We start from the raw sequence: 24,558 nt of genomic DNA on the forward strand, positions 1-24,558 counted from the left end.
GGCGGACGAGGGGGGGGGGGGGGGGGGGGTGGTTTCTGGGGTTTCCGGAACCCCCCCCCCCCCCCCAGCCAAAAAATAAACATATTTTTGTGTGGTTTTTTTGGGTTGAGTTTCAATTTTTTGGGTATTAATCAGTGACAAAATCTAACTGGTAATGATCATCCTCAGAATGCTCCAGATTGCACCATTTTGCATTCTTTTTTTCAAAATTTTCCGGGGGGGCATGCCCCCGGACCCCCCTAGCAAGCAAGGTGCTTTGCGCCTTCACACCCATATCTTCACAATATACTTTGGGAAACCCCCCCCCCATAAAATGAACTGATCCGCCCCTGCAAGAGTAATGGTCAAGTAAAAAAATAGTAAACTGATGACCAAAATAGTAACCCAGTGGTTACAAACGCCAACATTAGCAACACAAACCTAATTAGAAGCACATTTGAAAATCGTAGTCTGGACTCAAAAGGAGTATTTTTCCCAAAAAATAGTAATAAATTACTCCAAAATAGTAAGGGTAAACAGGTCTGCAGTCTCCCAGGTCAACTTATGTGCAGACCTGCCAGTGACTTAACCCCCTTTGTGTGTACACGCAAGCACAAGACCAAGTGCGCACGGAAAAGATCCTGTAATCCATGTCCGAGTTCAGTGGGTTATAGAAACACGAAAATACCCAGCATGCCTCCCCCGAAATCGGCATATGCTGCCTGAATGGCGGGGTAAAAACGGTCATACACGTAAAACTCCACTCGTGCTAAAAACATGAGGGAACGTGTGAGTCTAAGCCGATGAACGAAGAAGAAGAAGAAGAAGTACGACTCTATATCCATTATCCTGCATGGCATAATCACTACCCCAAAACCGGTTTGTTTTTTTCAACACATCAGTTCCTAATTCTATCCGTGATTCCAGTAGCCTTTCCTTCCTTAAAACCACAACTCAAAACATACCTGTTTTGTAAAGCCTTTACTTAGCCACCTCTAGACTCCCCACACTATTTGTGACCCTCCACCACGAAATGAGTCGCATGTCACCTTTGCATGATTTTCATATTTTTACATTTTCCTAAAGGTTTTTTTTATGCTCTTTCCAGTGGTGAAACCCGTTTTAGAAAAGAGCGAAAACTGTTTGAGTTATAAGCCTGTGACTAAGGTGACCCTTAAACTGTTATCAGACACTCCCCGGACTTATGTTAAGCCTAGCGCAGAACCGCGCGAGGTGACATGCGACTCATTTCGTGGTGGAGGGTCACATTTCTGCTTTGAAACTCTCTTCCCCGTATGTACAGTATGTTCTCTCTGTCAATGGTATGACTGTGTGTGTGTGTGTGTGTGTGTAACTATGTTTTGCCTTGTAAAGCCCAGTTTGTTTATTACTTTGGTTGTTGTTGTTTTATCTCAGTTATTTGTATACATATATGCTTAGTATGCTCGTTTAATTTGTTCTGGGTTGTTTTGGAATTAATTTGTAAAGCGCCTGGAGCCAATTGATTGGACTCGCTCTATAGAAAAGTTCTTAATTGATGTTATTATAATCATCATTACTATTATTATTACTATTCAAATTCAGACTGCACAATCCTTGTAAAACGCTCATAATTCAATTGATTTCTCGAAACGTTGTCAGTGTTCCCCTCTCATCTCCCACAAACACAAAGTGATTACGAATGTTCACAGACACTACATAAACCACATCCTGTCACTGGATTCATTTTATAACTCTGATGACACAGATACACTATTTCTCTCTCTATCTCTCTGGAATGACATTCTATGAAACCTTGTACGTGCTATGCTTCAAAAACGCCACATGATGAAACAACATTTTAAGATGTTAACAGATGAAAAAATGTTTCATTCCAAAGTCAAGATTAGAATCTGAACATCACACCTTCATAAACCATCAAAACCACAACAAAGTAGCAGACAGACAAACAAACAAAAATGCCATTATTTGTTCTTGCTGGATATTTTGCAGGTTTACAGGTATTACGGTATACCAAAATCATTTGTGCTCTTCTAGCAAAGGCAAAGAGTATCAACGGTCTTCCCCCTTACGTTTTAAGTGAATGAATAGAACTGATCAGACACTGTCCAAACCAAGACCTAGAGGTACCCCACAGTGTTTAAGATATACACGCAGCTGGTTTTGGAGACAGACACTGAAACACAGTGCCAGACTTGTCACTCCGTAACCGTAGTCTCACAGGTGGCTGAACACTAACAGGCTCTGTCATTACCCCGAGTGGCTGAAGAAAGGTCTTCATTATGTCGGCATCCAACCCAGTCCCTCCAGCACCTGATCGAGTCGACTCTACCGACGTTTGACTAGTTAGTCTAACCGCGCGTGTTTCTTTTGGTTCAATTTGTACAAACTGAGATTTTCCCTCCCTTTCTAGCTGCCGGTTGAAGTCATGCAGTTTATGCTGGTTTGGATGTTCTAGTTTTATTCGCAACTTCATCGTTGGCTTGCGTTGTCTTTTTTGCCACGATTCAGCGTGAGGAATGTCTTGACTTGGCGACTGAGCATTAAGCAAGGAGGCTACCGATCCACACAATGATAACTGTGGAACCGAAGAGGAGGATGATTTGTTAAGGTCTTGGTCCGAATCCTCTTCTGCTTGTGCGAGAGAGCTGAAAGATGTGTGGGTGTTGGCATAGGGCACAAAGGGCACCTGAGGTTCCAGAACCGGAGGGTCGTGGAAGTTATGGTTTGAGTCCAGCGACTTGTCAAACGGGTCCACCGTCATCTCCCCTAGACCGCTGTCATCATTGTCCTCTTCGTCCTCCAATGTGGGCTCCTCCGACTCTGCTGCCCCATTCACTACACAGCCTCCAACAGGAACATCGGAACTGTCCACATAATCACCGGAGAATGAGGCAGACGCCTGCCGCGGTCGCAGCCTGGGACTCTGTCTGATCCCCTCACCTTTTACCGCCTTTATTTTGGTCATGTGACTAGACAAGAGCCCATTGGCTGGCTGCGAGTGTGGACCCAGAGACTGGGCGTGGACGGAATTTTTACGAGAAGAGAGAGGAATGCCTTTGACAGTGGTGCTACCCGTGTCTAGGTCAAAGCCGGGACCGTTCAACATCTTACCTGGCCATAAACTCGCTCGATTTCCTTCCCTTTCAGACTCTGGTAGGATTTCTGCAGTCAGGATGGGCTGGTTTTCATCCCCAGTGTCCAATAAACTGCCGACCCTGGCCCGCTTTGAGCCCGATTTTCGAGCTAACGACAAGGAGCGTTTGACTCGCGGCCTTGGGGTACAAGGGTTGGACAAGCTACAGGCAGCGTCAGCACTAGCAGTTGAGGCACTGAGGTTTGAAGCGGAGTTGTTGCTTGATGATAAGTCTGTGCACACACCGCTCTGCTCTGAGGAAGCCCTGGAAAGCCCGCTGTTGTGTCGACTTCTGGAAACAGAACCGAGGGGTGTGGCCTGCTGAGCAACTTTTCTGGGTCCTACATCTGACAGGAAGTGGTTGCTTTCAATCATGAGCTCTGCATCGTATCGTGTCACTTTGAGCTTTCTCAAATCATCGCTTTTAAGAAGGGCAGCACTAGCCTCCAACCTGCGTGCTCGGCTCGTCCAGTTTTCTGAAATGAAAAAAAGGACTAATAAACAGACAGATTGTCAACATTGGAACTTACCTTTTCAGTCCTTATCAACATTAACAAACTGAAACAACATTGTAGACACAAAACATAGAACCTAACCAACCCTGCTAGCATGATGAGAGAGAAAAAACACACACAAACAAAAAACACAGAATTTTGTGACATTTACAAGAGAAATTAGATAGTTTGAAAAAATCTTGATGAAAAAAACAACACCCACAGAATTTTGACTGAAAGCTCCAAAATAACCCACCTCGTGCATGCTGCATGTTTTGTTCAGCCCTAGTGCTCATGCGAGACGGAACCTGGCGCAGACGTTCTCTGGGTTCCTCAACAATCGCGTTTTCTTTCGGCCTGAACGCTCCCCGCCGCAGCCTGGAATCAAATACTTACTGATTTAGAGACAGCCCTGAGAACAGATACTATTGAGTTCTAGTTCACACACAGCTCACACTAAAAACAACTCGGTGATAACTGCGATGTGAGGCCCCTCCAACAAGAGGACACATCTCAAGAAGGGACACTCTTATGTTGATTCCATGTCTATTCATATAATCAAAATATACTTGTCTTGACAAGCCACCTCCAATGTAGGGACACCTTTGAATGATCCCAAAGGAGTCCTTTCATTGAAAGTACATGTACCACAGTAACTGCAAATCTTTTCTGCTGACATTGCTCAAAACCTTTCTGAAGTCGGAAAGAAGCAACCATATTTACCAAACCTTTGCAATAGACGAAGTTTGAAAATAGCTGTTGGCTTTGTATGGGCTGTTGAAGAGTGACCTTTTCTTGCAAAACCCCTGCCAAACATTGGAGGGGCCAATCACCAGCGAGGGGTGTGTCGAAAGGACATTCTGCCACAACACATACAAACCCGACGGAGTTAATTTCGGAATTTGTCTATTCAGTGCAAAGCAGATGAAATAAATTTGCCATGATATTCAAGCGATAGAAGAAAAAGATTTCACATAAGAAATTGCTATGACTCACTCTTCGCATGTATTGCACTCGCACGAAGAATTGCCATATTCATCGGTGAAGAAGCCATCACCATAACTCAAGACAATCTCGTCTCCTGCAGCAATGTTCCGTATCACTTGCAGACGGGCCGCAGCTGTGCAGGCAGTGGCATGAAACTGCAATTATAACACAGTGCATACATTATCACCACAGAAAATAGATGAGTGCATTCAGTATCAGAATCGCCACTGCAATTAATAAAAGACAGTGTATTCATTATCACAACTGCAGAACAAAGATGAGTGCGTTCACTATCAGTATCGCCACTGCAATTAAAACACGGTGTATTCATTATCACCGCTGCAGAAAATTAAATAGATGAGTGCATTCACTATCAGTATCGCCACTGCAAACAAGAGAGGAGTGTGTCCACTATCACTACTTCAATTAGTCAGCCAGGCGTAGAGCACTGCACTTGTGATCCAAGGGTTACGGGTGTGAATCCGGTCCAGGACGGACACAGGTCAACTTTATGTGCATACTCAGGGACAGTTTCCGTTTTCCTACCCCCTGTCAACCCTGTGGCACGTAAAAGATCTTGGTCATTCTGCCTGACGGGCGCTGTGGCGGGGTGGTAAGACGTCGGCCTCTTAATCGGAAGGTCGAGGGTTCGAATCCCGGTCGTGGCCGCCTGGTGGGTTAAGTGTGGAGATTTTTCCGATCTCCCAGGTCAACTTATGTGCAGACCTGCTAGTGGCTTATCCCCCTTCGTGTGTATATGTTACAGGCATTAAGTGAAACCAGGCATTACGCGTAATGCCTAAAATGTTCAGGCATTACGCGTAATGCCTGTGACCACTAGGCATTACACGTAATGCCTAAAAATACCAGGCATTACACGTAATGCCTGAAATTTGACTCTCAAAATTACGCTTATTGCCTGAAGCAATTCAGGCAATACACATTACCTCTTGGATGACAGTGAAAACATTTTTTAAGGACAAAGTGTTGACAAAATGTCATGGTGTGAACATAGTAACTAACATTCAATCAAGTGACCTTTGAAATGAATGTTTGGTCATAGTATGTTTGTTTATGTTTGGTCGTTATCTTGCCTGTGCGTGTATTGTATGTTTGGTCGCTTTCTTTGCCTGTGCATGTATAGTTTGTTGGTTATGTTTGGTCGGTTTCTTTGTAATTGCCTGTGCGTGTATAGTATGCTTGTCGATGTATGTATTGTAAAGCGCTAAGAGTAGACATTTTTCTAGAATAGCGCTATAAAAGTTTGCATTATTATTATTATTATTAATGCACATTTTATTTTGCGATTATGAGTGTTGGTTCGCAATGCAAAATATTGTATTTCTGACATAGTGTTCACCACAGTTTGAATTTCACGTAAGTGTGAGTGCATGTCACAATGGAAAGCCGAGGTCCAATATTTCAGTTTTCACCAGTTGCTTATTCGTCACCATGGAGGATAATGAAAAAGAACAATTGTTTACTCGACGTTTGTTTGAACATTATGAAAAGGACGGCAGAAAGTTGCTTCCGAAAGCTGTGTACTTCAGAACAATCGAAGAAGTAAAAGCTGCCTTCCAGAAAACGACAAAGTCACGTCATGAGTATCATCTCTTGGGAAATTAAGTGATGTGTGGTGTTTGTCAAAAACAGATTTGAGTGTTGGTATTCAGCTCTACGTCTATCGTGAAAAAATACTGAAATCGGGTTATCTCCAATGCTGTCTCTGATAGAGTAATTGACACATACCGGCACGGTTGGCCTAGTGGTAAGGCGTCCGCCCCATGATCGGGAGGTCGTGGGTTCGAACCCCGGCCGGGTCATACCTAAGACTTTAAAATTGGCAATCTAGTGGCTGCTCCGCCTGGCGTCTGGCATTATGGGGTTAGTGCTAGGACTGGTTGGTCCGGTGTCAGAATAATGTGACTGGGTGAGACATGAAGCCTGTGCTGCGACTTCTGTCTTGTGTGTGGCGCACGTTATATGTCAAAGCAGCAACGCCCTGATATGGCCTTTCGTGGTCGGCTGGGCGTTAAGCAAACAAACAAACAAACAAAATTGACACATAATTATAATATCAAAGGGAGGTAACAAAAAAGGCTTAGTACACTGACTGTTCTTGCTGTCCAGAACAAAAACAGCTAATAAGAAAATTGCGTTGTGTTATTTCACATACCGGGACTGTTGAAAGCTACGATATCAAATTATTACTTAATGTTCGCTTGAGAAACACTGTGTAAACGGGGTTTTTTTCTCATAAGGGAGATTTGTTATTATTATTCGACGTACGTTGTTCACGATCTTTAGTAGTTTGAATGTAGCGCTCGGGTACATTGACATGGTGTTGTTGTTTTAGGAAGATGAATTCAATCTGGACCCTGTCCTACGTGAACCCCACTTTACAAATCTTTGTGCGCAGAGTGTCAGAAGAAGAAGAAACAAGCGAGAGTCAAAGGTGTTGTTGTTCGACCTATTCTATCAAACGATATTCAGGCATTACACGTAATGCCTGGTTTCACTTAATGCCTGTAACAGGTTTCAGGTTTAAAGCTTTACGTATTATAATTGGCGGTGTGCGGAGAACTAGTCATGGTAAGATTTACAAAGAAAGCGGATTTTGTAGTCTAAAGGAACGCCGAAGACAACATAAATTGATATTATATCATAAAATGGTAAATGTCCCCTATATTTAGTTGACCTTTTGCCACCACTAGTTTCATCCTTAAATCCTTATCACAGAAGACGACCACTTGAAAGATTTGTACCAGCTCACAGGACAGAAATCTTCCGAACATCCTTCGTTCCTTCGACTACAATTTTATGGAATGATCTGCCTGATGTGGTTAAAACCACAAACTCAATTAGCGAGTTTAAGCATTATTTACAAAGTCCTCATCATTATGTGCCAGTTTATTATTATTTTGGAAAAAGACATGTAGAAATACAACACAGCAGAATGCGTTTAAACATGAGTAACCTTAATTCCGATTTATGCAAACGCCATTTAAAAGATAACCCACAGTGTGCGTGCGGTAACCGGAACGAAACAGCTGAACATTACTTGTTATACTGCACGTTGTTTGAAAATGCTCGTATGTCCACAATTAACTCACTGCCTGCCAATTTTAGACACGTGGAAACATTATTAAGAGGCAGCGAGCAACATTCATTTCGCATAAATACATTGATTTTCGAGTCGGTCCAATCCTTTATTGCTGAATCTGGTCGACTAACTTGAAGGATTAGCCCACGTACTGGTATTGTGTATGTTTGTGTGCAGGAGAACGTAAACCCGCCTCAGTGTTATTGCATCAATTACATTTTTAACATAAGTAATAATTATCATTGAGTTTTTGTTTTTGTTTTTCTGTTCTCTTTTGTGTGTGTGTGTGTGTGGTTGTTTTCTTCCATACATTCGTAACGAACTATGCTGCCCTCTCCATGAAAATGTACATTTATCTGAACTTACTTATTGCATGTCTCAGCATCGATGTTCTCGTCCCACGCGCTTCATTCATAGTCTCATCATTTTTCTTTTATTTTTTTATTTGATTAATTTTTTTCTCTCTGTAAATCCTCCTGTTTTGATTAAGTTCCCCATACCCCCCTCCTACATTTTGTTCTTCTGGTTAATAATTGTGTTGTCCACCATCATGAAAACTTGTGTAACTTAGCATTGTTATGGTCACGTCAAATAAGCATCTGCTTGAGTTCGTGTCCTAGCTGCATTTTTGTCAATTGTTTCATGTCATGTATTTTGAATAAAATTGTGTTTAAACCAACAGGTTTCAGGCATTACGTGTAATGCCTGGCAATGATTTTCAGGCATTACACGTAATGCCTGGTATTTTTAGGCATTACGTGTAATGCCTAGTGTTCACAGGCATTACGCGTAATGCCTGAACATTTTAGGCATTACGCGTAATGCTTGGTTTCACTTAATGCCTGTAACATATACGCAAGCACAAGACCAAGTGCGCACGGAAAAGATCCTGTAATCCATGTCAGAGTTCGGTGGGTTATAGAAACACGAAAATATCCAGCATGCTTCCTCCGAAAGCGGCGTATGGCTGCCTTAATGGCGGGGTGAAAACGGTCATACACGTAAAATTCCACTCGTGCAAAAAACACGAGTGTACGTGGGAGTTTCAGCCCACGAACGCAGAAGAAGGTCATTCTGCCAGACGTGCAGGTGGCTTTCTTTCTTTCTTTCTTTATTTGGTGTTTAACGTCGTTTCAACCATTCAAGGTTATATCGCGACGGGGAAAGGGGGGAGATGGGAAAGGGGAAAGGGGAAAGGCGGGAGATGGGATAGAGCCACTTGTTAATTGTTTCTTGTTCACAAAAGCACTAATCAAAAAATTGCTCCAGGGGCTTGCAACATAGTACAATATATGACCTTACTGGGAGAATGCAAGTTTCCAGTACAAAGGACTTAACATTTCTTACATACTGCTTGACTAAAATCTTTACAAACATTGACTATATTCTATACAAGAAACACTTAACAAGGGTAAAAGGAGAAACAGAACCGTTAGTCGCCTCTTACGACATGCTGGGTAGCATCGGGTAAATTCTTTCTCGTCCCAACCAATATGGGACTCCCCCTAACCCGCGGGGGGTGTGCAGGTGGCTGAATACATCTAAACACACACCTGGGTAGCGTGCCTCTTGTTGCTGCTAGCTTTCAAGCATGGAGGAAGCGACCGGAATTTTCCAGCAATGGGATAATTAAGTACAGCAGTCCCTGCAATGTACGGCCCCCGGCGTGAGCGGACACCTGACATGTACGGACACATTTGCTCGGCACGGAGTATTTTCCTTCTATATTTGCCCCCCCTTAAACGGACACCTGCAAAACGTGGACGCGGACACTCATTTTCGGTCCCAACAGCAGGTCATACCTCCAATGTACGGACAGACCATCGTCAAATTTTCACCACAACAAAATCGATAACAGAGCAGTCCGGTTCTTGGTACAAAGATCACAGCCGCAATGGCGTGATGACAGTCACTGATAACTTGAGTGCACGTGTACCCATCACTGAGGAGGGGGGGGGGGGGGGGGGGTAGTTTTGGTCAGGAGTGGAGTACATGCGAAGATGCCAACATGAAACTGCACTGAGCTCTTTATTCTTGTCTGTTGGACGTAAACAACAGAAACCACAGTCGATGAAGGTCCTGAGCGAAAGTGAGTGAAAAACCGGCCACAGTTCTCAGCATCGTGTGTCTGTGTGTAGGCCTAACCTCTTTCATTGACAAGATACTCTTGTTTCCCCTCAGCCTTGACCAGTGAGTCGGTTGCCTAATCTATGAACCCTTCAGTTGTCTTGCTTTGTCAAAAGTTACGACACTGTCAACTGGTTTTGCTCTGAGTGAACAGTGCAGCTGGCCTCTCTGGCCACAGCCCCCAACAGTACATGGCTGGAGGGAGGGAGAGAGAGAGGAAGGGGGGGGGGGGGTGGGGGTGGAGGGTTAGCTGGCTAAACTCTGTGGGGTGTCCGGTGTCACTGCATGTCAGCAGGAAGAGCATTGGAGAGAAATAGAGAGGTGTACTCTTCCACACAATTTCCAAGCATCAGTTCTCACGGCTTGGGGTAGGCATTAGTGAGGGAGAATGGGAGCTGTGTTATGTACAGTGTATTTCCGACTGAAGAGTGAAAAGTCACTGCCATGCCACATGATCGGCATGCAGTCAATAAAGCCAGACAAGAAAAAAATAAATTACATGATTATGACATGCAGCTCTATCTGCTGCTATTTATTCAAACTGGTTTTCAAGCTTATTCTTGCAAAGCATCTGCACACGCTCCTCTGTGCTGTGTTTGTGTGGCTGCTTTCGTATGTCAATGCATGGTGAGTGTGTTCACTGCCTTGAGGATTTATTTTATCTCTTCTTTTCAACACTTTTCATACAAATCCTTTTTACAGAACGTTTAAAGAAGTATTAGGAGTTTATTGTTATTGTTTAGTAGCCACAAGAAGTGATTATCATAGACTCAATCCTGTTGTTTGTGTGTCTCTGTGTGAGTGTATGGGGGAGGGGGTGGTGTAGTCACCCCTCCCGTGACCGGACACCTGCAATGTACGGACAGTTTTGCTATGGCCCAAGGGTGTCCGTTCATGAGAGGGACTGCTGTACTGATAAAGAATGGAATGTTTTTTGTTCACTGAATGGCGTTCCCCCAGCCGTCCAAACATTCATCCCAGCACAGTTATTTCCACAATTCACTGATACTGATAACTCAGGTTAGTTAAACAAAATCGATTCTAATACAGACCTGTGCACACTCAAAACGCTCATCAGTAGTAAACAAACCAAATTTCAGTAGTTTTTAAAATGTTTCAGTAGTAAGCTGTAACGACAGTTCAAGACATAATTCTGCTCACAAAGCACACAATTTTACGATCTCCAGGTTGTCTTGAGAATAACTGGACTTCCAGCACTGTTGTGCCGTTTTCTTCTTCTTTGGTGACAGAGCTGGTGTCTCCTCTTCACTATCTGAATCTCGCACTCTTTTTTTTCTCTCCAGGTTTCACTTCAATCACAAGTTGCCATGCAGACGCTGGATGAACTAAGTCTATGAACAAAGACTCAATGCTGAGAACACACGCGCTTCCGGTAAATCGGAAAAGGTCTTTTTAGCGCAACAGCCAACTAATTGGTCAAAACATCTTAAAACAGAAAAAATGTACAACATTTTTGTTTTGAGTAAAACATCGGAATTTTAATTAAAAATCCGTAGCACCGTATTCTGCATATAAAAATCTGAGAAATTATGGAGAAACCGTAGATGTGCACAGGTCTGCTAATAGTAATACATCCCCTACTTTCGAGCTCACCAAGAACACCCTGTATCCCCCCCCCCCCCCCCCCCCTCTCACTCACGGAACAGTTTGGTCGACAGTCATGGTTCATGTAGGCAGCGGGCCCCAACCAGAGCTGGGACTTCTTTTTGCGGTCGGAGTACTGGACACTGTAGTCGTTCTGACCCCACACCAGTAGCTCTCTCTCCTGTTCAGGTGTCAGCTCTCCCACACAGCCCACCAGCATGGAAATTACCTGCCCCTTCTTCCTGCAAGCAGAAAAAAACATGCGAACGATAGACAATAGGAACTACTTCCAAAAAATGCATGACATGGAATGACATCGCTGTTGCAAAATACCACTTTCTAGAACCCCGAGAAAAAAGTCAGTGGCAAATTTATGGAACTTGCTGTGCTGTAAGTGTAAGCATATTTTTCCAATGAACAATAAAACTGTGGATATGATGAAAAGTGTAAACATTCTAATGCAAGAAGGGCACTTAAATTTGTCTGTGCCCAATAACAACATTCATGAGAAGCCAGTTCTTAACAACAATCCATTTCCATGGGTAGGACTCAAAAATCTCATGAATCCTGAAGAATTGTAAGGGGGGTCTGGGGGCCCCCAAACGCTGAAGGATTTGTATAATTAACAACCAAAAAACCGTCACCACAGACATTACGAATCCGGATTTCCGACATAAACCAAAAGAATCCCACCCATGTATTTCTAAAAACAAGAAGGGCAAAGCCCATACGACTCACATGCTACTAAACCTAGCAATGACATCATACACTAAGAACTGCTTTACACATTTTTCCTACCAAAATACATGTGACCTTGACCCAAGGTCAAGGTCATCCAAGGTCATGCAACACAAAGCTGTTAATTCAAGACATAGGAAGTACAATGGTGCTTATTGGCTCTTTCTACCATGAGATATGGTCACTTTTAGTGGTTCACTACCTTATTTTGGTCACATTTCATAAGGGTCAAAGTGACCTTGACCTTGAACATATGTGACCAAATGTGTCTCATGATGAAAGCATAACATGTGCCCCACATAATTTTTAAGTTTGAAACAGTTATCTTCCATAGTTCAGGGTCAAGGTCACTTCAAAATATGTATACAATCCAACTTTGAAGAGCTCCTGTGACCTTGACCTTGAAGCAAGGTAAACCAAACTGGTATCAAAAGATGGGGCTTACTTTGCCCTATATATCATATATAGGTGAGGTATTCAATCTCAAAAACTTCAGAGAAAATGGGAAAAATGTGAAAAATAGCTGTTTTTTAGACAACATTTATGGCCCCTGCGACCTTGACCTTGAAGCAAGGTCAAGATGCTATGTATGTTTTTTGGCGCCTTGTCATCATACACCATCTTGCCAAATTTGGTACTGATAGACTGAATAGTGTCCAAGAAATATCCAACGTTAAAGTTTTCCGGACGGACGGACGACTCGGGTGAGTACATAGACTCACTTTTGCTTCGCATGTGAGTCAAAAATCAAACACACAGCCAGCGTTGTTCCTAGGCCACAGTCTTTGGTCATTGACGCATACTATTTTGATCTGACGCCTGTTGACCGTGCCATAGCATTGACTTGTAGGAGGTCTTCTGACCGTCAATTTTTCAATGAAACAGACAAAGCCAGTACTTTTTTCTCCAATGTTCCAAATGCATACGTTGTTTTGCTCCCACCAAGACTGCAGATCTTGGCAAACGCTTGATGTAAAAACTAGATTTGATGACGTTACCCGTACACGTCCTGAAAAGTGCTGATCTAGATCTTGCTATTGTCCTCTGAGGCTGGGAACAACACTACAACCCACTCTCTTTTATCTCCTTGATGAAAATAAACAAAGCTAAAGGCACAAGCCTTACCATGCCTTGGTGGCGACGATTTTCCCTCCCTGTTGGTCTTCTAGCGAATAGCGCTCACATGGCTGGATCTCAAAACCAGCTTGATTGTCAAACATCTTCAGGAAGCAGTATATCTGTCACATAAATACACAGGCATAGGAATTGAAAAAAGTAAAAAAGGCTGAAATTGTGCAAGTTATAGCAAAGTCGACAGCGCGAAGCACTACTAGGGGGTTCCGGGGGCATGTCCCCCCCCCAGTATTGTTTATCTCCAAAGAACCAAAATGGTGGTATTTGGTGTCATCTCAGCTCCAAGTTTGCCATTAAATTCAGTTTTTAGAACCATTTCTGCCTCCCCCATCCATTTTTTTGGCGGACACTTTTGCTTTTTGAGGTTTTTCGGTGGAAAAAAATAAATAAAAAATCGGCGCAAATCTGCCTTTTGGCGGACAATTCCCATGCCTGATACAGTTCACATGTCAACACTTTTTAATCTATTCTCATTCAAATATATGTGCACAAAGTTTCAGTCAGCGACTATCTACAGTTCCAACTTTACCATGAAAGGCTACTCTTGCCTTATCCTGGTTAAAAATAAAACAGAAAAACACCAGGTTCTGTTTTGTTTTGCGCAAGGGGTGGGATGATATGTGCAATAAAATGTGATGCTTTGACTCAGCATTTCAAAATTGATCACAAGAGACAGATGGCCCCTACAGCACCCACACCTGTTTTTCAGTGGTTCATTTGTGTGTAGATGTGCTTATAAAAACTATGAAAGTATGACCCTAAAATGGGGCAAAGTCAAAGCTGTCTATGATAACCACCCACAGTACGATGTAACTTATAGACGGGTGAATTATATGGAGAAAAATGGAAAATTTCAATCGTAAATTTTCATTTGATTAATATACTTACCCAATTCTCATAAATGCATTGATTTCAATCTCACATGCTAGATGTCGAAAAACTACTTAAATTACCTGCCCTTGCAAGGGTGGTAACCACGCTAAAAACAGACGCCATAGCCATTGGTATGCCCTGTCCCATCTGGTTACCCATAACCCACCGCGCACCACGTGAGCGCCGGCATCCGGAATAATCATTCGAGACTTCTCAAAAACCCTTAGGAAATTAAGTAGCGGGGATGGATGGGAGGGTCTTAACTATGAGAATTGGGTAAGTATATTAATAAAATGAAAATTTACTATTGAAATTTTCCATTAAATTACATATTCTTACTCCAATTCTCATAAATGCAGATTGCTCCTAAAGGCGGAGGGAACTTACTTATGTCCCTGAGAGAACCTGTCCTGCAGAAACTAACGAGGGCAAGGCAATGGCCCCATCAAGTTAAGAGCAGGAGATGTCCAGGAGGTAAAAAATCAATGAACACGTCATCAGACCTCCAAAGAGCTGTTGGCAAAACTTACTGCTTGCTATCGGCCATCTTGTAAAAGGCCGAAATCGAAGTCCACCAGAAAAGTAAATTTCTGAAGCGGCTGTAAACAAGCAGCTACCAAACAACAATTCAATTCAATAAAAAAGGGCAGGTCTCACCAAAAGAAAGGCGAACAGGTAAAGGCCCCCAAGCCCATAAAGTCACAAAGACAAGGGCTAGGGAAAGCCAAGTGAACAGACGAATTCCGCACGTCTGACGTGTGTCGTCGAAAATCGAGAATGATTATTCCGGATGCCGGCGCTCACGTGGTGCGCGGTGGGTTATGGGTAACCAGGTGGGACAGGGCATAGCAACGGCTATGGCGTCTGCTTTTAGCTTGGTTACCACCCTTGCAAGGGCAGGTAATTTGAGTAGTTTTTCGACATCTAGCATGTGAGATTGAAATCAATGCATTTATGAGAATTGGAGTAAGATTATGTAATTTAATAATTGTTAGGAATCTTCAAGGGTGGTTGTGATGAACAGTCAGCTAGCCACCAGGGCAGATTTGACTGTACAGCATTACCTCTGTTGAATGACTTTGGAAATGCAACCGACATTCGGTTGAAATACATAGGGGTTGTACTACAGAGTTAGGGATTGTTACTTCCTTGTCAGGGTCAGTCAATGATCCAGAAAGACACAGAAGAAGAAATAATCCGTCAGAGAAAAGTGGCTAGTAATATCAAGGGAGCCATAAAATAGGGGAGGTACTACTGTACCATCATTTGAAAATGTTATCAGCCTCCTGACTATAGACGCTTTTCGTGTCTCATTTACTTACATGCTGACGCATAAGGTTTTGTTCTCGCTCAGTCTTTATAAGCGGGCTAACACGTCGGGGATCCACAGCCAGAAGCTTGTCATGCGTTTTCTCATAGTCCTGGTCATGGATGAACTCTTCTACAATCCTCTTCAGCTCGGCTTGGTTGGACAGCGGACGGAACCTGCGACATAACCCATACAAATGACATTATGAAATGAGTTATCTCGTTGTTGAATTCTGGGGTAATGGGGGATTTCAATCTCACAAGTTCAGATGAATGAAATGAACTATTGGCGCTCGGGTATAGTAACCCTCCTGTTCCAGTTCCACCCTTTCTACTACAGTAAAACCTCCCACTAACGACCTTGAAAATGTCCAGAAAAATCGGTCGTAAAAAGGAGGGGTCTTTATTGGGAGTTTGGGAGGTATACGTTTTTTATTTTACAGGGGTGGCAACTGTTGGGCAGTTCCCATTTGGAGAAGCATGATGTACGTGCATACACCAGCGCACAGACGGGCACACATAACACACACAACACACATGCGGTCTCATAGCTAAGAGTAACTCGGTGATTGAGCCCGGGTAAGAAGGTCAGTGTCTGTAAGTGTAACCTGGGACAGGAAGAGTTTCCTCTCTGACATCAAAGGAGACCCTGCCATTGGTAAAACTTGCTCATTGGCAAGTATGGGTCATTGAGGTTTCAGTTGGTGAGCACACACTCACAAAATACGTACACAGCAATTCATTATTGAGTTGTGGCTCTAACTGCCCCTACCCAACCCCTCCCATCTCCTTTCTCTCTCCCCCTCCCCCCTACTTCGAGGGCAGTCCTTCCATTGTGACAGCAACTGACTAGGTGTGAGGATGACAGCCGTGGGCCACTTGACTTGCATGCACTACGGACTAGACTACCACCCCTGAGTCTTGATGCGTGACTAATGGCGTGCGTGTTCCGCGTGTGCTGCGTAATTACGAACTTTGACGCTCACTGGTTAAAAGGTAAAAGTCGTTATTGACCCTAAGTTGGTAGGTCGGTCGTCGGAAAAAGGAGGGCGTCGTTCTTGGGAGGTTAGTTACAGTGTGAAAAGCATCTGTGCTGAGAAATTTGGTCGGCAAAAGGAGGGGGTCGTTCTTGGGAGAGGTCGTTACGGGAGGTTCCACTGTACTAGTAATACATGTATACATGTACATGTACTACCTTTACAAAAATCTTGTCATTGAGCCGCAAGAGTCCCCCCCCCAACTTTCTTTTCTGGCCTTCTCCTGAAAAAATTATACAAATAAAAGCTGTAGGATTTTATTACTCTAGCTGATTTCTGGGAAATCACTTATTTTCCTGTACTATACCTGTCACTTACCTGATATTCATCTTATGGGTTTGGAAACCCATGTAAGGGTCGATGATTAGGGCAGTGCATATATCATCATAGCGACACAGCTCTTCTGTTGTCATGCAGTATGATGTACCGTTTCGTCCACTGCTCACAGCTTTCTGCTGAACTTGCCTGGACCTAAAATAAGTCAGTGGGACCAATGAATAAATGCTCAATCAATTACAGAGCTGATGTAAGCTTTCAACAATAACAATAAATAAGTCGCGTGAGGCGAAATTACAACTTTCTGTCAAACTCACAGAATGAAACTGAACGCACTGCATTTTTTCACCTTCTTCTTCTTTGGCGTTCCAGGATTTTTTCACCAATACATAACAGCTTCGTCAATCCCCGCAGCAAGAAAATCGCTCACTTTTCCCGTGCTACACAAAGTGAAATTGACAAGCTAATACAGCGCAATAGCGTATTGCGGTAAGCAGGAAAGCTCGCTTTTCTGTATTCTTTTAAACTTTCTGAGCTTGTTTTGAATACAACAAATTATATCTACAGTATATGTTTTTTGAATCAGGAAATGATAAAGAATAAGATGAAATCATTTTTGGATAGATTTCTTTAAATGATCCAAAACCGATCAATGCAGAGCGTAGTGGCGATTGCGAACAAGTTCGATAACTCTTATCTTCCGGGCCTTACTTCCCCCTTTCTTCATCGTTAGTGCTCCAAAGACAAACTAACAATTTATGCAAAAACACACGTTTCTGATTATAATCAATTGGTGGGAAACCCCATCCAGCACATTCAACAAAGTCCTACAGGTAAAGTGTTTTCGTTAATTCACACTAGCGTTTTGACTAGTCCATAATACATCTGACACAGCTGTTTGTAGTCTTGGTAATGCATTCTCCGTTTATGAGGAAATCTCCTGTCATGAAGTGTTTTATCACCTTGTTTTTATTCTGATACCACAATAATAAAACATATAAATGAAAACAAAATAAAAACAACACGCATACATTACTCATTTAGAAACAACAAAATAATACAAACACATTGTAATTACACAGGCAACCAGTAGACTGTAGAGCACTAGATCGTCTAATTGCGCGAACATTATGCCCTAGTCTCGGATATTCCACCCCAACATATCCGACAGATCAAAAATTGAAGAATTGGTCGTCACCCAGCGTATTTTACTTAGTATGTTCCCAATTTTTGGTGAACTTCCATCCCCAACTGTAGCCTGAGTTTGTGCACAAAGAATCCTTCTCTATCATGTATTATCGACATGAACAGTTCTCAAGTCGATTACAGTATAGCGTTCGTGGGATACCTCCAGCTTCGCTGGGATAATTATTTTTTTTATACACAGATTCTGAGGAAATGCCCTCTCAGTCTCATGACCTTCTCAGCAACTGACCTGCCAGCAGGTTTCCTTAGAACTTCAAAGTCAAATTCAAGTTTAAGTCATGAATCTGCCAAATTTTCAGAACAAGCACCGTACAGCAAAGTTGATGGTCACAGTGAGTCAATAAATCTCACATACGTGACATACCTAGTTCACCATGCAGTCAGTTTTAACTTTTAGAATACATCATATGTGAATGACGTTTTAGTTTAGATGTCAAGCGCTTAGAGCAAGCCTTTTTAACGAAAGTTTTTGATTTAGCGCTATATAAATGTTCTTATTATTATTATTATTATTATTATTAACAAGCTATTTGGGGGGATCCCCGGATAGCCATGAACTTGCAATACATGTGCTTCACAACAAAAACTCAGTTCGTGGAAGGCATAACAGCCGCGTATGTCGGTGAGTATGCCAGTCACGGCAATAACCCGATATATAGCTCCGTGTGACTGCGAGGTTCACCGTCCCACTGAGTGAATCTCTTCTTCTTTCATTTCCACAGGGTTATGCCAGTCAGATATGCTGTTCGAAAAAATTGCTTGGGCTCTCTTGTCTTAGTTAGCACACACAGTGAATGAGTGATTAAATCTTTTGTAAGACGACTGAGGCACGCATGCGTGTGCCTTTGCCCTTTAGGTTAACGCTCAAGAATGGCCATTCAAGCACGCAAAATATAGAGCTTGATACAATTGAACTGTTCAAATGTTACTGAGTCTGAGAGAAAGGACCAGTACCTGTGTCAGTATATATGTCGTGCCGAATTCACAGACTTGCCGAAATTGCGGCATCTGCAACATCCTTGCCCATTTTGTGTAATCGGCAAAACGCTGCCCATTACGCGAAATCGGCAGCGTTTTGCCGAAAACGCGTAAAGACTTGTAAAATGTGCCCATTTTGTGAAATCGGCAGCCACTTTTTGGTTTTAAAGTTCTCAAATCCAAAATTTTAATAATAAATTTTCATTTAATTAATATACTTACCCAACTCACATATAGCAATTAACTCTAGTTCAGTGCTGGTAACGCTGTACTCGTTCCCCTTGGTAACAAGGGAGACCACCCTAAAAAAGAGTGATCCATCCCATAATATCAGACCGATGTCCGGTCCAACATCCGTATGCGTGCGCATACGCCGCCATTTGTATCATTCGAACGAAGCCCAACTCACTACTTTTTTAGAACCCAATACCACCACAGCGGGGAGGCGGGAGGGTTTAAACGATGTGAGTTGGGTAAGTATATTAATTAAATGAAAATTTATTATTAAAATTTTGGATTAAATTACATATTATTACCCAACTCACATATAGCAGATTGCTACTATAGGTGGTGGGTACTTACCAAAACTAAGCACGCAGGACTTGTCCCGCCGCTACCATGGCAGGCAGCGCGGAGCTTCCATCCTGTCTGACAGAAGCGACGTCTCTGAGGTAAAAGTTGACGAATATGTCCTCAGAGCGCCAGTACGCAGCTTCCAGTACCTCGGCTAGCTTGCCGGACCGAAGAACTGCCACTGAGGATGCCCAGGCTCTCGCCTCATGGGTTCTAGCCGCAGTGAGAGGCAACACTGCCCTAACATCACCCGACTGCACTAGCCACCAGGCATATGCTCGTTTGATCAGAGTGGAGATCCATTTGGCCAGAGTCACCTTCGCTATATCCTTACACCTAGCCGTGTTTAAAGATATGAAAAGAAGCTTTTGACTTTCTGACCTAACAGGCCGAGTTCGAGACAGGTAACATCGGAGAGCTCTCACAGGACAATTTGCAATATCGGGATCTCCAGGAGCCAAAATCTTGCTCAAGGGTGGAATGCGCAAGATTGGAGAAAGCTGGCCAGGTTTCTGGTTTTTCGCGAGAAAGCCGGGAACAAATTTGAGAGAAATGGAACCATCCTTCTCGAACGCAATATCCTTGTCTAAACCCGACAAAGAGTGCACCTCACTACCTCTCCTCGAAGTAGCGAGAAGCGTTAAAAACACAGTCTTACGCGTCAAATCGGCCAAAGTGGCTGACAAAAGAGGCTCGAACTCATCCGAGGCTAAGAAACGTAAGACCAGGAACAAATCCCATGCAGGGAGAAGCGATCTTGAACGAGCTGCTAAAAGGGCAGCCCCCTTAATAACACTAGCGATAACCCCTCCGAGCGAAATTTTGTGGCCTAATTGCGCGAGGGTCGAAGAGATCGCCGACCTCCGGACCCTAATAGAAGAGGGAGAAGCCCCCTGATCAGCCAACCAAGACAGATGGTTGGCTACATGAATAGACCTAGGAGAAAGAGGTTTAACCCCGTTAAGCACGCACCACCTAGACCAAGAGGCCCAGTGCGATGAGTAAACCGAAGAAGTCGATTTTCTATGTGCATGTCCGACAAATCTCAGAGTAGGGGAAGAGGCCCCTGCCCTACGCAAAGCGCTTCGGACAGAATCCACGCGTGAAGGGCCAGGATCTGTGGGTTCTCGTGCTGAACGCCTGACCGAGGCTGCACGAGATCTCCTCTTTTCAGGGCGAGAGGGATCGGGGGCCGAACTGCTAGACGCAGTAGGTCGGGAAACCAGTGCTGGCTTGGCCACAGAGGCGCGACCAGAACCAGCGCTGGTTTCTCTAAGTCCACTTTCCTGAGGACTTTGCCCAAGAGGCAGAACGGAGGGAAGGCATACGCCGGAAGATCTGACCAATCCACTTCCAGAGCATTCACCTTCCAGGCCAGAGGATCCGGGAAGGGGGACACAAAGAGAGGAAGTCTCGCCGAAAACCTCGTCGCAAAGAGATCTATCTTGGGCTTGTCGATCTGCGACCAAAGCCGCTGCAAAGACTGGTGTGTGAGAGTCCACTCTGAATGAACAATCCTGTCCCCTCTGCTCAAAGTGTCTGCAAGGACGTTCAGACTGCCCTTCAAGTACACTGCTGACAACAGAATGTGCTGGGCGTGACACCACTTGAGAATGCGACATGCAATGTCGGAAAGACTGTGAGACCGAGTCCCCCCCTGCTTGTTCACATACGACGCCACAGACATGTTGTCGGTGTGAAGACGTACATGACTGCCCTCTAGAAAAGGCTTGAACGCTAGAAGCGCCAGGGAAACAGCCTCCAACTCCAGTACATTGATATGTAGGGAGGCCTGAGAGCAATCCCAAACTCCCGAAACCATGTGCTCGTCCAGATGAGCACCCCACCCCGTCAGAGATGCGTCCGTAAACAACTCTCTCTCCGGCGGTGGACGAACAATGGGAACACCCCGGAACAAATCCGGAAGAAGCCAAACACCTGTGGTCTGCTGAAACCAAGTTCCCAGTGCGATCGGAGCACTCCAGTCCTGGGATGTCTGATCCCACCTTGACTGCAGGGAGGCCTGAAAAGGCCTCTTGTGAACCCTGCCCAACGGAATGAGGGAAGCCATGGATTCCATCTGACCCAGAACCGAAGTCAGAACCCTTGCACTGGCGTGATTCTCTCCGTAGAGAGACCGAATCAGACCCTGAAGCTTGTCGATCCGCCTTTGAGACGGACGGACAGACCACCGAAGCGTGTCGAATTCCATGCCCAGGTAAGTAAACGTCTGGGATGGTTCCAACTCGGATTTTGTCAGGTTGACAGAGAAACCCAGCTGTGCCGCCCGGCTCAGCACCCTGTGCGTATGAGCCTCGCAAAGCCCCCTGTTCTGGTGAAGGATTAACCAATCGTCCAGGTATGCTCTGAGACGGATGCCTTCCTGTCTCACAAGAGCGCAAAGCTGCCTGACCACAATCGTGAAAATCCACGGAGCTAAAGACAGGCCGAACGGCAGAGCCCTGAACTGGTAAGCTTTGCCGCCCCAAGGGAAGCGAAGCCACTTCCTGTCCGCGACATGTATGAGGACGTGAAAGTAAGCGTCTGTAAGATCGATCGACGTTGCCCAATCTCCCGGCCGTAAGGCCTCCCGAACCGAAGTTGGAGTTTCCATGGTAAACTTGATTACTCTCAGAAACTTGTTCAAAGGAGAAAGATCTAACACCGGCCTCCACGCCCCCGAGGCTTTCGGCACTACAAAAAGTCTGCCGTAAAACCCCGGGGACCGCGCGTCCAAGACCTCCTCTATAGCTCCCTTGAGCAGCAGAGCCGAGACCTCCTCCTGGACCGCGTTCCGTGCCACCAAATCCTTTGGCGCCCTGCAGGGCGGGATTATCCTGACCAGGGGAGCCTTCTGCCCTGACCAGAGAAGCCGGAACCCCGAACACACTATCCCCGTGACCCACTTGCTGGCCACCAGTTGCAGCCAGGAAGAAAGGGCCCTGGACGAGCCGCCCGCTACAACTAGCGCGGGGGCCACCGGGATGTGTTGTTCGGGGAAGTTTCATTGGGGGTGAGGCTTACGCCCCGACCCCCTGGAACCCCCGAAAGACTGACCCCTCTTAGGGTATGGAGCTCCACGCCCCCTACCCCTGGAGGAGAATGACTGCTTCTAGGCCTTCCCACCACCTGACGAAGACGTCTGAGGCTTAGCAGAAGAAAACGCCTGAGTCTGAGACTTGCCCTGAGGCTTCTGGAAGCCCTGTGAAGCCAAACGCGCGATCGCTACATCCCGCGCGTCCTGCGTCTCTTTCTGGAGTGCATCGAAAGACGCCTGCCCTAAGAGAGACCCCTCAGCAAAAGGGGAGACCTTCAGCCTCTCCACAGTCGCGGTGTCCCGAAATCTGGACCCCGTCAAGAAAGCTGATCTCCTTGAAAGCACCGCGTGAGTATACAGCCGGGCAGACAAAGTAACCTGTTCTCTAGTCACCTTGCCCAGAGTAGCCAGCAGTGTTGAAACATCTGTCGGCGACGCATCAAATCGAAATTCAAAAGGATCAAGAGATGTGGCAATCGATCTGGATAAAGACCTTTGCAGAGACTCCGACACGGACGTGAGCTCCAGCAAAGACCTTCCAACTTCCTCCACAGCTGCGAGAGAACCGTCAGTACATGGGACAACTCTATCCCTATTGTACCCGTCCTCTCTCAAAGCAGCAAGTTCCGGCGTCACCGGAAGTGCCCCTGACGGCAGAGCAAAAGAGACAATCAGATTCACAGGGTAAGGGGTGAGCTTGAACTTCGGAACACCGGAAGCAGCCCGAGCCCCAGGCTGAGCCAGCCAAGAGACAACGTCTTCCGGGGCCTCGCCGTGCTGAACCAACAACGGCACCGCCGGTTTGCGTTTACCACCCAAGACGTTAGCCATTTCATAGGCAATAGTTGACGATTCCCGGAAGCGGTAGCGAGGCCGTTGCTCCTGAGCACTCCGGAAATCGTCAAAAGCAGAACGAGGTGGGTGAAGCTGAGCCTTGTCCTTCACCACCCCTTCCGGAAAGTATCTGAACGCCGTTTCCGCCGCCAGCGCCACTGCGGCTGACAGCTTCACGGGCAAATTCAGTTGGGAATCCTCTACCACTGAGGCATCCCCGTCTTCCGCCCTACACTCCGACTCGAGATCAAGCTCGGAGCCAGGAGGCAGAACATCAGACAGTTTATCGTCGGCAGAACCGACCACTTCCTGCCCCCCGGGCGGAAGAGGACTAAAACGGTCCCCGATATTCTCATAAAGAGACGTACGGAGGCGTTCGTCCTTTCGCTGCTCGTGGGAACTCTCACGACTACCAACGCCAGAGAGAGCCCCCTGAGCTCGCACACCGGCAAGCGGTGTAGACATACCTTGAACTGGTGTCCCATAAAGGAGAGACACCAACTTGGTACTCCCATCCTGCGAAGCATGGACATCCGCCCGAGTCACAGTCGCCGAAGGCAAAGCGGAAGTCGAAGCCGGAACTGCAGGAGACTGCCGTACCTGTGCTAAGGAGAGAACATCAGAAACACCAGACGGAAGCGCTCGTAATTCCTCCCTAGTGGAAGATAATTCCGACGCAAGTGTCGAAACTTGAGCGCTCAAAGTCAACAATAAAGACGCAACTTCAGTTGGCGCTAACCCAGGGCAGCCATCTGAAGTTGAAGCAGAAGCAGAAGCAGAAGAAGAAGAAGCTTTGCCCGAAACACCACTCTTGCCAGAACGTAAACAAGCCTGACCGGAAGTTAAACTGACGTCTGCTAACACGGGAGATTTAACAGAAGTTGAATCAGAAGAAACAGACGCGGATTTTCCTGCGCCCTTCTCTCTCCTAGAGCTACGTTTTGGAGGCGTATCGTCAGAAACCTGCCTCGAACTAGGCTTCCTTTTGGCGCTATCAACAAGCGCAGCCTCCGCCATAGCGAAAGAACTCACGAAAAATTTCAAAGAAAAACAATTTCAGAAAAATTTCACAAGTACAAAACGAGCGACGAAAAACGTCGCTAAAGTTATAACAAAACGGAAAGATCTCACCA

At 45.1% G+C, this 24,558-nt stretch overlaps 1 protein-coding gene across 4 annotated transcripts in view; it reads right to left on the reverse strand.

The window, feature by feature from the left end:
• LOC138971418 (histone-lysine N-methyltransferase Suv4-20-like) overlaps window positions 1-24,558 on the reverse strand; it is a 36,645-nt gene that overhangs the window by 6,963 nt on the left and 5,124 nt on the right. For 2 of the 4 annotated variants that reach the window (XM_070344147.1, XM_070344146.1), the window contains exons 3-9: window positions 16,840-16,992; window positions 15,499-15,661; window positions 13,295-13,407; window positions 11,487-11,673; window positions 4,606-4,751; window positions 3,866-3,987; window positions 3,094-3,591 (exon numbers count right to left, since the gene is read on the reverse strand). In XM_070344147.1, coding sequence (XP_070200248.1) covers window positions 3,094-3,591; window positions 3,866-3,987; window positions 4,606-4,751; window positions 11,487-11,673; window positions 13,295-13,407; window positions 15,499-15,661; window positions 16,840-16,992 — 1,382 coding nt within the window. Of the gene's footprint in view, window positions 1-1,252; window positions 3,592-3,865; window positions 3,988-4,605; window positions 4,752-11,486; window positions 11,674-13,294; window positions 13,408-15,498; window positions 15,662-16,839; window positions 16,993-24,558 lie in introns of those variants that run through there. The other 2 variants (XM_070344144.1, XM_070344145.1) reach the window with 1 other exon arrangement.

Source organism: Littorina saxatilis, linkage group LG7, assembly GCF_037325665.1.
Source record: "Littorina saxatilis isolate snail1 linkage group LG7, US_GU_Lsax_2.0, whole genome shotgun sequence".
Classification (NCBI taxonomy): domain Eukaryota; kingdom Metazoa; phylum Mollusca; class Gastropoda; order Littorinimorpha; family Littorinidae; genus Littorina; species Littorina saxatilis.